The sequence below is a fragment of the Miscanthus floridulus genome, chromosome 18, assembly GCF_019320115.1.
Source record: "Miscanthus floridulus cultivar M001 chromosome 18, ASM1932011v1, whole genome shotgun sequence".
In the NCBI taxonomy this organism is placed as follows: Eukaryota; Viridiplantae; Streptophyta; class Magnoliopsida; order Poales; family Poaceae; genus Miscanthus; species Miscanthus floridulus.
The window spans coordinates 36,792,018-36,806,249 of NC_089597.1; the positions used below are offsets into that span (position 1 = coordinate 36,792,018).

Here is a 14,232-nt window from a genome sequence, read left to right on the forward strand (position 1 = left end):
ATCTGCTTCTGTTACTCTCGATGACTCCACGATCCAACTTCGCTCCTATCAAGAAATACGTGGATGCAACACAGGGATGTAAATAATCAACGACATCCACAGCTCTAAAATACGATTACGTCTCGCAAGCTAACGAGCTAGCTCTAATGACTAACCTACTATGCCATGTATCCATGTGGTCATGTGAGGCTCGTTTCTAGAAAATATTTTCGTTCTACAAACCCCCAACTAGTTTTTAACATTTGATTGATTAAATATATATTTACGTACTAGGGCTCATTTAGTTACCTTAACAAACTAATTCCAATGGAGCTACAAAAATTATAGTGAGCACCTAATACTGTTAAGAATCTGCTGTAAAAATTTCAGGACTAGTACTACTACCAATTCATCACAATAATTCCTACAAGTTCATGTTTTGACACTATTAAGTACCTCAAATTAATTATATATCTCCTAAGAATATTATAAAACTATGTGAACAAAATATACTAGCAGATAGATCATGATTTTAGTAACCTAAAAAAATTAGTTTTACAATTTTTGGTTAGCTACACAAATTGATATTGAATGTATAAGTTTCTCTTAGAACTAAACTAGAAAATACTCGAGAAAATGAAAAGGCCGGTGGCCAAACGATTCGGCCCAGAAACCTAAATGGCCACGACGGGGAGCCTGCGCGTGTAGCAGGCCGACCCAACAAGCGGCCCGTGATGAGGAGCCCCTGTGCGCCCCCGCACCTTTTGCAGAAAAACCCTCAGTGTAACATATTATCACGCAGCGTCACTGAGCACTATTACACCAGAGACAAGCTTTGCACTAAGGACCTTAGATGTTTCTGCCTTCACAACAGGGAGGTGCCTGCTCCACCCCGAGTTTGCCGACTTGGTGACCAGCGGTATGGGCGGCTGCACTGGGCACCCTGAGCTCGCTTCCACGGGGGTAAGGAGACGACCTTTGCCTACCGCGAAGCGCACACTCCTAGGTAGCAGTGGTGAGCTTAATGGCACACTACCGAGGGCAAGCCCTGGCGACGGGTGGAGCCATGCCACGGCGTGCTAGTTCCGGCGACCTAAGGCTCTACTGAGGTGGTGGTGGTGACGGATGAGCACCAATAGCTCACCAGAGTTCACGTTGCGATGGTGGTTGAGGCAGAGGAGCGACGAGGTGACCCGGCCACGTGCGCCCGCACCTCATGGTGGCGTGCCAAACGTGACACCGGTGCGCCACCGCTCCAATGGCAGACTCCCTGGACAAAACAACACGAGCACCAAGCGGAGGAGGTCAAGGCGAGTCCAGAGACAACACCAATTGAAGCTCCCTCCCCACGTATTGGGACTTACCCCCAGCCCATCTGTTGCAGCGGCTTTCATGGCCGGCGGCGAGAAAACGCCAAATTGGCCGTCGATAACGCTTGGCCAAGGATGAGGAAGATGGAGCACCTAATTGACTTCCTAAGCCACTCTCCTGTGTGAAGACCTGGGCCATAAACGCCTAGAGCTAGGTGGACCGGTGAGCGGCGGCGCGGTGCTCCAGCCGGGCTATGTCGTGGACAAGGCGCACGAGCGGATTAAAACAGAGCGGCACGGCTCGGTTAGCAGCAGCATGCACACACGCTCACAGGGGACGGGACCTATAAGATTGGCATGACGCGTTTGAACTGAAGTGACCGAACTTGAGCAGGTTTCACCCATGGCGGCTAGCGAGACAAGGCAGGGCAGGGAAGCGTCCCATCGCTTCTGCGGTCAGGCCACCGTTGCGACACGGTGGCAGGGCTCTAAGGCATAGACGGGCGCGGTAGGTAGAACGAGGGGCGGAGAGAGAGCGCCACGTCAACCAACGGCGGCCGCCATGGCACTAGCCCAGCCCTACGCGTGGCGCAGCGGCACGGCGGCGGTTGCAACGGCATGGACATGGAGGAACAACGCTGGGGCGATGCGGCAGCAGCGATGGCGTCGGCCAGACAGCAGCCAGCCAGGATCGGCCAACGCTAGCGTGCAGAATAGCTGCAGTCGGCCCTTGCGCGGCACAGCCGATGCACGGCACGGCCGAACACAGCGGCACTAGGGCAAGGGCGCGGTGACCGTGGCCACAATGCCGAACAGCCGAACTAATGCTGTGCATGAATTTTAAAGCTCCGACCAAAATCAACCCAGCTCGGTTGAGACCAAACCAATTTGCCAAGGCTTAAGAGGATCCTAAAGGCTATCCCAAGGAGCATCAAACGCAAACTTAGATGAACTACCGAGAGAGATAGAGACATGCCAAAATAGGTTCATCAAGCCAGGCGCCGATTCACGAACGGAGCGCCAAAACCTAACCGCAGTGCATTCTAGCGAGTTTAGGGACATTCTTGCGATACCACGACAACTCCAGCCTACTCGGGGATTGCACCCTACCCAAGTATTCACTTTGATGCTACCAACTGTGCGAAAACATGAAGTTAGTGTTTAGACATTTTTGTTGGAATTTAAATGTCAATATAGCATTGTCTATTATCATTTCAGACTTAGGGAATTCAAAGGTTTATTTAGAGCTAACAACCTTTAGCGCTTTTGCCATAATTTTTAAAGGGTCTAAACCTTGTCGGATTCAACTAACAATTGTACCATGACCTAGTCCATACTTCGTACTAACCGGTAGGAGCAAGGTATTTAAGCACTATTTAACTATTTTACTCAATATAGTTCACCAAAATGGTACTTTAAACATAAATTCAAGGGTTTGCCGACTTAACGAAAAGAGCTTATCTTAACGTCAAGTTAGATTTTAGAGCTCCCAAAACACTAGTTAACAACATCTATTTTCCAAAAGTCAATGTTGCATTTCCATCTACTAAACTTGTACTTCAATTTTTATTTAAGTACTAAATACAAGTTATGTTTTATTCTTGTTTATAGAAATTGATTTTCGTGCCAAACAATTAAAACTACTTTTCCTACTTTCTTGTTAGAATTTTCATTAGCGCATTTAAGTAAACTAATTTACTATATTTATAGATGTACCTCTCAGGCCATAATATCAGTGCTAGCGAGCTCGTAACATCATAGCTACCACATACCATTCGTCCTTACACCCACTCAACGTGTACATCATTCAGAAATCAAAAGCTATGAACAATCTGTTTCAGTGAGCTATACGTGCCGACCACAATTACCCCCGCCCCAATCATGATAATTCCCAAGCAAACTACCAGCTCCAACCTCAGATTCCTGGAGGTCCTTGAGCTGATCTTCAGGTAGCAAACACAAGGTAGCAAAATGGTGACCGTGCTGCTGAGAAACGAACCCGTAAGAGCGACGACATAGGCAAAGAAGGGCACGACAAGGGCCACGATGGTTGTGCTGACGACCAGGGCAGTCCGGATGAAGATACTGATGGTCCTGTTCTTGCCCACATGAAGTTTATCCTCGATAGCCTCTGCTATTGGAGTGATCAGCAGCGCGAACTTGGTGAACGGATTGATCAACGTCGTGTAGATCGCGACGTTGGAGGCAAAACGGTTTGATGGAAGGTTCAGAGTCACCTGGGAACTTAATGATTCCCCAAACATCAAGTATCCAATGACACCCGTCAGACCATAGCTAAGAGTGCAGATAATGAAGCAGATGAGCAACACCTGAAATTGTAAAAGACAGAAATGATGTCACTACAGTAGCTTTATGTAACTGGAAGTTTGACAAATTGCAGTTTATACCCGAACTGGAGTTCACAATCAGCGTGAGCAAGATGTCTTTCTCTAACTTAGTGTAAAGATTCCAATTTCATATTACTTAATTTTTGGGCAGAGTGGGATGATTAATGCCAATTTTAATAAAATAGTACTTTATAACAGTTATATTTTTCTAGATCCATAGAAAAATGAACAAAATATACTGGTGAAAGGACTTCTGCTTTACTTACTGTGGGGAAAGCTTTTCTGTTTCTCATGCCAGTGTATATCATCGGAAAAACAGCATGGCCACTGAAGCAGAACGCATATAAGCTCATAGCAGTTGGCATACCAGACCAGTCCACAAGCACACCTTTCTTATGAAAACCAACCCCATCAAATGTTCCAACCCACAGAACAGAGGCGATTAAAATGACAGAAGCCATGACTCCACCGAGGGCGACATATGCAAGCATGTTCAAGCTCCGAAGCCATGTTGTTGGTAAAACAAGTAGACTGAAGATCAACACAAACCCTTGCTTGCTTCCAACCTTGAGCCCAGCAGCATGGAAGTTAGCATTTGGAAATAATTTCTCCAAGTTGTCACCTTCTAATATCAAGAAATCAATAGCCACAAGATACAGCTCTAGGTACAAGAATATTGCTACAATGATTTTCCCTTTCCGCCCAAAAGCTAGCTCACCAATATCAGGATAGGTCTTAACAAGCGAACTCGAGTCTATACATCTCTGTAGGAGAATACCAGTATAGAAACAGATGATTGCTATGGTTAAGAAAATAAGTAAGCTCAACCATCCTCCTTGAGACAATGCATACGGAATAGATAATATTCCAACCCCTGAAAAAAAAAGAAATATATACAGAGAGTTCGCTAGTTCAATAAGGACACATGGACAACCATTTGTAAAACTGATATAGCATCACTTCTCTGCATCTCAAGCTTACAAAAGACAGGCAGAATGGAAGAAACTAGGAACCTGAGAGAGCATTAACTCCATTGAAGCAAGTTTTGAAGAAACCCGTCCCAGACTTTGGAGGAGTGTTGTTCTCCATTACAATCTCCTAGTGGCCTTGGACTGGAGGATGCACATTAGGCTGGGGTTTTAAAGAGGTATGGTGCATGTGGTTAGGACAGCGGACCCACATGTCACCACTGTGGTAGTGCCGTGTAACAATGAGTGGATGTCAATCCCCAAAAAGAGAAAAAAAATAAAAGAAAATAGGAAGCACCAAGTGGAATTACACAGATCGGCAAAGTAGATTCGTGAAATGCATTTTTTTTTGTCAAACATATTGGCATCATAGCATGAGGAACTACTAATGATTACATATCCGAGAGGGAAGGAAAGGTGAAGACGCCCATGCAAAATGCATACAGCAGCCACAGAAAAGGCACGAAAGCAAATGAAGTTGCATATGGTTCCAGCATCCTTGACAGTAATGATCGCATGCATCATAAAATGTGATGTCACAGCGCACCATATTGCAGCATATATCCATATGTGCGCTTTACTGGAATCAGAATATACAAAGCTAGCCTGAGTTCTATACCAGTTACACAGAACCAGGGGCAAAGGGTTGCGATCACCAGGACAGTCAAGTGAAAACTTCAGGGAAAATTCTAACTTGGCCATAGTGCGAAGGCAGCGGTAAATTTACCAACAAGTAGCCAAATTATAAAGAATAATATTTGATCAAAATTGTGTGTGAACCATTCACTTAATCACCTCAGTCTCTCAAAACCATCTAAAACACAACCTTCATCCTAAAATCCAGTGGTTTTCGATGATATGTAGTACCCAGGTCAGCACAAAACAGCCTTAAAATGGATGCAAATTGGAGATTTCATAGTTTTAATAATGCAAATGGATGGTTTTAGTTTTAAGGGTTCGAAAAGAAACCACGAGCACAGTTAAAAGGTTGAAAACGTACTTGTCCTAACAGTAATGATCACAAATAAGCAATGAAACCAAAAGGTATATCACATAACAGACGGTAATACTTTATCCACATGTGATTTACATACAAAAAGCACATGAGGTTAGGACTGATGTTTATTTTAATTGGTGACCTACAATTTCACAGCCAACAGCAACAGACGTGAAAAAGCAATGATATACCTAAAAGTGTGATGTATCAAGAGAATAGAAGTGTACCTCAAACGATTATCCTCATGCAAAACTAACAGCCTTATGGAGAGAAAAATAAATTGGTCAACAGAAACAATCAATATATTTAGTCTGAATCATGAAGGCACTATAAATGTTCTTCACATTCAAACCATCACAGCAGAAAGTAATATATGGCCACCCAAATTTTGGGATATAGAATATTTGGATGGGTCCTCCACTATGTGATGTCTCTTTTTGGGTGACAAAAGAAGCTGCACAAAGTACAAATGAAACCAATAGTGTCTTGAATCTCACTGGTGCTCTATAATAAATAAGTGAAGCACCATCACAAACCAATTCTTATAAAACAATGCCTATTGTGCTTTAGTGGCATCATATCAACAATTAGGAATGAACACGCATAGGAAACTGAAAATCGAACCACTTTCTTTTACTAGTATAATGTCCGTGCTAACGCCACGGCTTTATCTTAGGGATCCACATGAAAACAACCAATGCTTTTTTTTTCATAGTTCAACTTTTACACAATTGTATTTGTGCATGTTTACAATCCGAGAAACACTCTTGTATAAGAAGGCATAGTAAAGTTATTTCTTATATTAACCATCTAAGTTACATTCTGCCTAAGTCTTTAATCATGACTTGGAGATCTTTAGGGAAGCTGTCAAAACATTCGTTTGCACGGCTCTTCAAAATGTCCGTCAAGAATTCCATCCTCAGTGAAGTTGATAGCTGTACATGGCACCATAAATCAAGTAGTGTAGTCCTAAAAATTATAAACCAGTCTAAAAATCATTTTCAGTAGTGTATAATGATTAGATTAGTATTAGCAATTGTTTATAGCTAAACTCTAAGACATTAAAGTCACCAGGGATCAGAAAACTCACATAACCATGAGAGATGGCAGCTGTGAAAAGACATCAGGAATTGAGCCCTCCAACTTATTGTGTGATAAATCCCTTGAAAATATATCAGAATTCAGAAACACAAATTTATTTTCACTGACTAAAATTCACTGCAGAATTAACGTGACTGAAAACATGTAGTTACAAATACTCGAGTGCTTTGAGTTTGGCAAAGTAAAATGATACATCTCCGTTCAACCCGCTGAATGAAAGGTGTCTGTGTAAACATCCAAAAGTTCAGATGTCATAATTCAGACAAAAGTGCTGTTTATACTGAAAGCATACCTACGATGTTGGTGATATCGCTTAGCGCATCGCGTGTATCTCCGGGCATAGACATTGTGAAGTACCAACGAGGATCTTCAGCAGGCAGTAGCGGCAGGCAGCAGGGTTTCCTCCAAGATAAGATATCTGGGTACAGATTTAAGTGAATATTTGGTTTGACACAGAACTAATTTGACATTATGTGTCCAATACAAATTTAATAGATTCGTAAATTGGCATACCTTGCATCAAAATTAAGTCGGAAACATATGTTATCTATGTTAGTTATAAGCTGTGCTAGTAACTGAATCTGTAACCAGAGTACCAGACAGAACACATGACTGGAACTTCAAAGCATAAAAGTCAAGGAGGACCACATAGTAGGATCTTAAAAAAACATGCAAGGGAGGTATATCTTTTTCCTCTTTCCTTCTACTTATTTTTCTTTTATATAGACAGACCCCAAAAGTGAGTACTGATACGTAGCTCAAGCATTCATTATAGTCATGCAATGAAATTCGGAACAATTAGAACAAATCAGGATTATTGATCATGGGATAGTTACTCTTGTCCCATCTGAATACTAAACTTTTGGTTTTGGTAAATTGAGTTGTATATAGAATTCTATAGTACCCAGTTCACAAATAAAGGAATTCTGACATTTGAAACACATGAATATTATTTAGTATTTTTTTATATCAGTCAAGTTGTAGTGCTGTACACTGGCACTGATACATATTGATCAAGAATGAAAAAAATATTGTCGACATCTAATCCATTAGATGGTGGAAAAAAGAAGTGACTTCTTATATGAAAAAACTTGAGAAAGAAAAAGGGCTCTATATTTACGAAGATACTTTATTTGAACTCAATGCAATTTTTTTTTTGCATATTATCAGATTCTAGCACATGACTAAAACTGAAACTGAAACCAGACAGAGCACATGTTTTAGTCTTGGCAGCAAGACGTTTAAGGAAGAATGAAAACACAAATAGCATAGATCCATCATCCTAGATTTTGAACCTAGGATCATTTTAATACAGGTGGATTCTGAAGGATAAGTACTAAATAGTTGTCGGGTTCATAAATCCGGGATTCCTCGCGGACCGGCTTCCCCGCAAAGGCTCGGCCCAAGCAGATAGCGCGCAACTCATGGGCCGGCCTAAGAGTCTAAACAACAGGCCAGAAGGGAGATCAGTAACTGACCGGAAGGTCTAGCCAAGGAGGAGCAGCGCTTGTCTGTCAACTCCGGCCCACCTCTCCGACCAGAGCGCTCACTTCGATCTCCAGCCGCCTCCGGACGTTCTCTCCGACCAGAAGGCCCGGCAAAGCACTACCTCCGACTTCGACCGGGGGATGCAAAGACCCTGCTCGTTGCTCTTCTCCGACTGGTGCAACCAGAGCTGACTGGGACCAACCGACCGGGGACGCCTACCCGGAAAGGACCAGGGAACAAACGGAGAAGAGCAGGGCAAGGCGCACAAGTCAAACCGCGATACTAGGGACCATACCCTGTACACCTGTAGGAACGGTACTCTAAAACTGCCCTAACACAAACAGTGTTGTAGGCGCCGACTTTTTACCTACAGTATTGTGGGCGTCATTGACTCCCATACGGTAAGGCTCCCCCATATGCCTCCAGGCATCGACAGTGTTGTGGGCGCCGAGATTTACCGTACCGAGTGAACATGGTGAAACTCCTCACATGCCTCTGGGCATCAACAGTATATGCAGGTACCGACATCAGCCATACCCGAACAAGGCGACGTAACCTCCCACATGCATTTGACATCCAATAGTGTTGTGGGTGCCTACCATCATCTTGTACCCGCCGGCGTGGGTAGCAAGGCTTAGAAGCATACGTACTCCCTCCCTCTCACTTGTAAGGCCATCCCCTTCATCTATAAAAGGGGATGTGCTCTCTCTAAAGAAACTCAGTTAACTGAAGTGGACTCAAGTCATTCTAGATTCATTAGATCGACCAAAGTTCACTAGCTCACCACCACAGAACCGCCAGGTTTGGACCTCAAGCATACGCTTGAACACTTAGCTCATAGCGGAGTTCCTGTCGCTCTCGGCCCTTCCGGCCAGAGCCGACCGAACCTCTTGTACACCCTATATTTCTCCTTCTTGTTTGTAACCCCACTGTAAACTTCGAGCACCTGGGCTCAGGAATAAAGTCACCGACCAACTCAAACTGGACGTAGGGCACGTTGCCCAAACCAGTATAAACCCTTTGTCATTGAGTGCTAGGCCACCTCCGATCACAACGTATGACAAAACTATAAATATTTACTTGTTGGTCACTTTCTGCACCGACAGTTGGCGCCGTCCGTGGGGAAGACGCTGTACGTTCAACACTTTTTGGTCATCAGATGGCCCACTTTTCTGCCACCATCACCATGGCGGGCTCAGGCGATACGATTCGCTTTGTCTCACTCGAGTTTCCCACACTCTCACATGTTGGGATGTGGGTTCCACCCATCTTTGAGCCATCCTAGGCCTTCCTCTTTGGAAGCCTGAACTTTGTCACCGATCGGCTCGGCATACTACACCTCCGCGAGGAAGCTCTCGTTCCGACGCCCATCGGAGGGGCACCCTCCATCGGCTTCAGGACGCTCGATGACTTCAACAACGCGGCATCTGTGCTTCATTCCAAGCAAACTCTCTGCTCAAACCCCATTGTAAGTAATATGTGTACTGTTATTTACTCTTTATTTACTATCTCCCGCCGATCATCCGAAGGGACCGTATTGCCCACGCCATGAACACCATACGATCGGTTCCCCTACGGCCTCGCATCCCCTGCGGATGCGTATGCTCAGGGGCTCCGAAGGATGCTGACGCCATCCCCCCTCACATCCGAATTTGTGGGAATGGCGAGCTATGCTCCCGCCACCTTCCACAAACTCTCGGATGATGAGGGTGAGAGCGATGGCTCTAGCATCGGCAATGTGGCACCTCACCACCGTTCGTCCCGAGAGTGCGCTATGGTGGACGCTCCGAGACAGCCACCGGTGGTTGTGGAATCTACGTAGACTCACACCCCTCCGGACCCGCGTGCGGGGCCCTCATGTCTATCCAAGTGCACGGCGAGGAATTATGACAACGGCGGCAGAACCAGCCGCCGCCTACGCCGGCGCGCTCGGTACAGCACGTTGCGCCCCATGCGCATGGCCCGGCGGGCGGCGCCTGGGGTCGCTCCTGCCAAGTCCAACATGACATCATGAATGAGGGAAACGATCTCCCACAGTTTGCTCGGGCTAGCTAGAACATCGCTGTTGCAGCAATGCTTCTGTGTGGCGTTCCTAAGCCCATCGACCCCTATGAGCGGACAGTCTATCGAAACCTCTGAGTTCTAGTAGAAGCCACTGTTGTTCAACAGGCGGAAAGCTCCGCTTTGCGACTCCGACACACGCCCTCTCTCCCCACCGGGGGAACAGGGACGCATCAGACGGATCGCTCCATCCACTCGCCGCTACAGCCGCTAGGTGCGGCTCAGGGGGCGGCAGCCGCGCCTCGGTCCGATTGGGCGCCTGCTCCACACCGATCGCCGGTACACGAGCGGCCCGGTCCGCACTAGGACACTCGCAGCGTCATCAACAACTGGCATCGGGCCCAACACGATGATGACATCCACCGGGTGGCGGCAAGAGCAAGCGACACGGATCCCAGCCAAACCATTGAGGGGAGCGGTGAAACACGCCCCAGGCACGGTCGCCGGTCGGACGATCAGAGTCCCAACCCTAAGGGTCCGGGGCCACGAGCCTTTGACCAGCATATCCGGAGAGCGCCATTCCCATAGCGCTTCCGACCGCCCACCAACATCACCAAGTACACAGGGGAGACAAACCCTGGTATTTGGCTCAAAGATTTCTGGCTCACCTGCCGAGCTAGAGGGGTGGATGATGACTATTTCATCATTTAGTATCTCCCTATCTGCGTGGGGAAACATGTTCGGGCATGGCTTGAATTCCTCCCACACAACAGCATCTACGACTGGGTGGACCTCAAGAGGGTCTTCGTCAGGAATTTCCAGGGGACATATGTCCACCCTAGGAACTCCTGGAACCTCAAGAGTTGCCAACAGGAGCCTAATGAGTTCCTGTGGGACTACATCCGTAGGTTCTCCCAACGATGCAACCCCTCTCTGATGTCATCGACGTGGACGTCATCAACACATTCCTCTCTGGGACGACCTGCGAGTCCTTGATCCACAAGCTTGGATGCCTGAAGCCCCGTACCACCCGTGACCTGCTTGACGTCGCCACTAACCATGCCTCTGGCGAGAAAGCGGTCGGAGCGGTCTTCAATGGGGGCGGGGACAAAGGCAAGGCCAAGCGCATGGACCAAGATGAGGGCCCCTCCACACAGAGGGGCAAGAAAAACAAAAAGGACCGGCGCTGATCGGATAACACCGTGTTGGTCGCCGCAACTAACCGCACGGGCAAGCAGCCCCAACAAGGCATGCCTGACCACTTCAACAAACTCATGGATAGCCCGTGCACCAACCACGCCTACCCCATCGAACACCTCTACAAGGACTATGAGCTCCTCAAACATTTCCTACGATAGTCTAGTAGGCCAAAAGAAGGGGATGGCAAAGAGGCGACAACCAAGAAAGGAGGCGCGATGGGCAAGGACGGAGACGGTTTCCCTGACGCTTATGAATGCATCATGATCTTCAGCGGATCCAACATCGTCTGGTCCAAGCACCAGCACAAGGTGCACTATAGGGAGGCATGCACCACCGAGATGGCCATCCCCTCCTTCCTTAGCTGGTCAGAATATTCGATCACCTTCGATCAGAGGGACCACCCCTCCCACGTCGCGAGACCAGGACGCTACCTACTCGTCGTCGATCCCATCGTCCGCAAGAAGCGCCTCACTAGGGTGCTGATGGACGGAGGTAGCGACCTCAACATCCTCTACGTCGACACCCTCAATGCCATGTGCATCCCCCGATCTGAGCTCCGCCTGGCGGGCTTTCCCTTCCACGGGTGATCCCGGGAGCACAGGCATACCCGCTCGGGCAGATCGACCTGCCCGTCACGTTCAGCAACCGAACCAACTTCCGCTCGGAGGTCCTCACCTTCGAAGTGATGGACTTTCTAGGGTCCTACCATGCCATCTTGGGGCAGCCATGCTATGCCAAATTCATGGCAATCCTCAACTACACCTACCTCAAGCTAAAGATGCCGGGACCAAATGGCGTCATCACTATGAGCAGCGCCTTCTCGCACGCCTTAATGTGCGACCACGAGCACTACGAGCTCGCCACTGTGGTCGTCAACTCATCCGACCTCCTACGACTTGGGGAACCGTCGATCCTGGTAGTCCTAGACTACAACAAACCAACCTCTTCGACGGCCTTCCATCTGCTCGAGGAAACCAAGGCGGTGGGGGTCGACCCCACCGACCTGGCCAAGATGGTGCGGATCAGGACCTAGCTCTCGGCCAAATAGGAATGCGAGCTCATCGACTTCCTGCACGCCAATCGTGATGTCTTTACATGGTAGCCCTCTGACATGCTAGGCATACCGTGGGAGGTCGTCGAGCACGCACTGTGCCTCATCCTAGGCTTGAAGCTCGCCAAGCAATGCCTGTGCTATTTCGACGATGAAAGGCGCAGGGCCATAGGCAAAGAGATCACCAAACTCCTGGTGGCTAGATTTATCAGAGAGGTATTCCACTCTGACTGGCTTGCCAATCCTGTTCTTGTTAAAAAGAAGACCAGGAAATGGAGAATGTGCGTTGATTATACTGGCCTCAACAAAGTGTGCCCAAAGGATCACTTCCCTTTGTCGCGCATAGACCAGATAGTTGACTCCACCTCAGGTTGCGAGATCCTCTCCTTTTTGGATGCCTACTTGGACTATCACCAGATGACGATGAAAGAGTCTGATCAGCTTGCAACCTCGTTCATCACCTTGTATGGTTCGTACTGCTATGTAACCATGCGATTCGGCTTGAAGAACGCTGGCACCACCTACCAAAGGTGCATGCAGCAATGCTTCGCCGACCAAATCGACCCGCTCGATCAGCCTGATCAAGCTGAGCGGCCAAGACCTACTATCGCCGTCTATGTTGATGACATATTGGTCAAAACAACTCAAGCTTGCGACCTGATCACAAACTTGGCCACAACATTCGCAAACCTCCGAAGGTTCAACATCAGGCTGAACCCAAAAAATGTGTTTTTGGGGTTCTGAAGGGGAAGCTACTTGGATACATTGTGTCCGAGCATGGCATCAAGGCCAGCCCTGAAAAAATCATGGCCATCTCCAACATAGGTCCCATACGCAACGTCAAGGTCATACAAAGACTCACCAGCTGCCTGGCTGCTCTAAGTCGATTCATCTCCTGGCTCGGCGAACGGGGGATGCTACTTTACAAGCTCCTCAAAAAGACGGACACTTTTGTCTAGACTAAAGAAGCTCAGCAGGCCCTGGAGAGCCTCAAAACGTCTTTGACATCAGCCCCGATCCTCATCGCTCCCAAACGAGGAGAAGCCCTTCTCCTCTACATCATGGCCAGCAACCATGTGGTAAGCGCCGCGCTGGTCGTCGAAAGGGAGGAGCCGGGACACCAACTTAAGGTCCAGCGGTCCGTATACTTCATCGGGGAAGTACTCACCGACCCTAAGGTCCAGTACCCCTAGGTGCAGAAACTCCTATATGCTGTGCTAATGGCGACCTGAAAGCTCCTGCACTACTTCACTGACCACAAAGTCACGGTCGTCACTTCATACCCACTCGGAGACATCATCCGCAACTGTGACACCACGGGATGGATCTCTAAGTGGGCACTCGAACTCATGGGCCACGACATAAGGTACATCCCATGTACCACCATTAAATCTCAGGCTCTCATGGATTTTGTCATCGAATGGACAGAGGTACATCTACCGACCCCAGACGTCACCCACGAGTACTGGACAATGTACTTCGATGGGTCCATAATGGCGCTCGACTCAGGGGCTAGACTGGTTCTGATCTCTTCAGACGGGAGTAGGCTCCGCTATGCCATCTGCCTCCACTTTTCAGCCTCAAACAATGTCGTGGAGTACAAGGCCCTCATCAACGGACTACGCATAGCCATCAAGCTCAATGCTATGTGACTCTACGTTCGCGGTGACTTAGAGCTAGTCATTGATCAGGTCATGAAGGAGTCCTCCTACAAAAGCCCCCTCATGGTAGCATACTGCCAAGAGGCGTGCAAGCTCAAGGACAAATTCCAGGGGATCGAGCTACATCA

The 14,232-nt window shown here is 47.6% G+C and overlaps 1 protein-coding gene and 1 long non-coding RNA gene across 2 annotated transcripts; both read right to left on the minus strand.

The window, feature by feature from the left end:
* Positions 1–3,038: 3,038 nt before the first annotated feature.
* LOC136523069 (amino acid transporter AVT1I-like) lies at positions 3,039–4,730 on the minus strand. The gene is made up of 3 exons (XM_066516846.1): positions 4,651–4,730; positions 3,904–4,511; positions 3,039–3,619 (listed from the first exon to the last, which is right to left on the minus strand). Exons 1-3 carry the CDS (start codon positions 4,724–4,726, stop codon positions 3,104–3,106), a joined length of 1,200 nt encoding a protein of 399 aa, XP_066372943.1. The 5' UTR covers positions 4,727–4,730; the 3' UTR covers positions 3,039–3,103.
* Positions 4,731–6,405: 1,675 nt separating this feature from the next.
* Positions 6,406–7,033, minus strand: LOC136520784 (uncharacterized). The gene is made up of 3 exons (XR_010775372.1): positions 6,862–7,033; positions 6,693–6,764; positions 6,406–6,537 (listed from the first exon to the last, which is right to left on the minus strand). It is a non-coding gene; the product is annotated as an uncharacterized lncRNA (long non-coding RNA).
* Between the last annotated feature and the right edge of the window lie 7,199 nt (positions 7,034–14,232).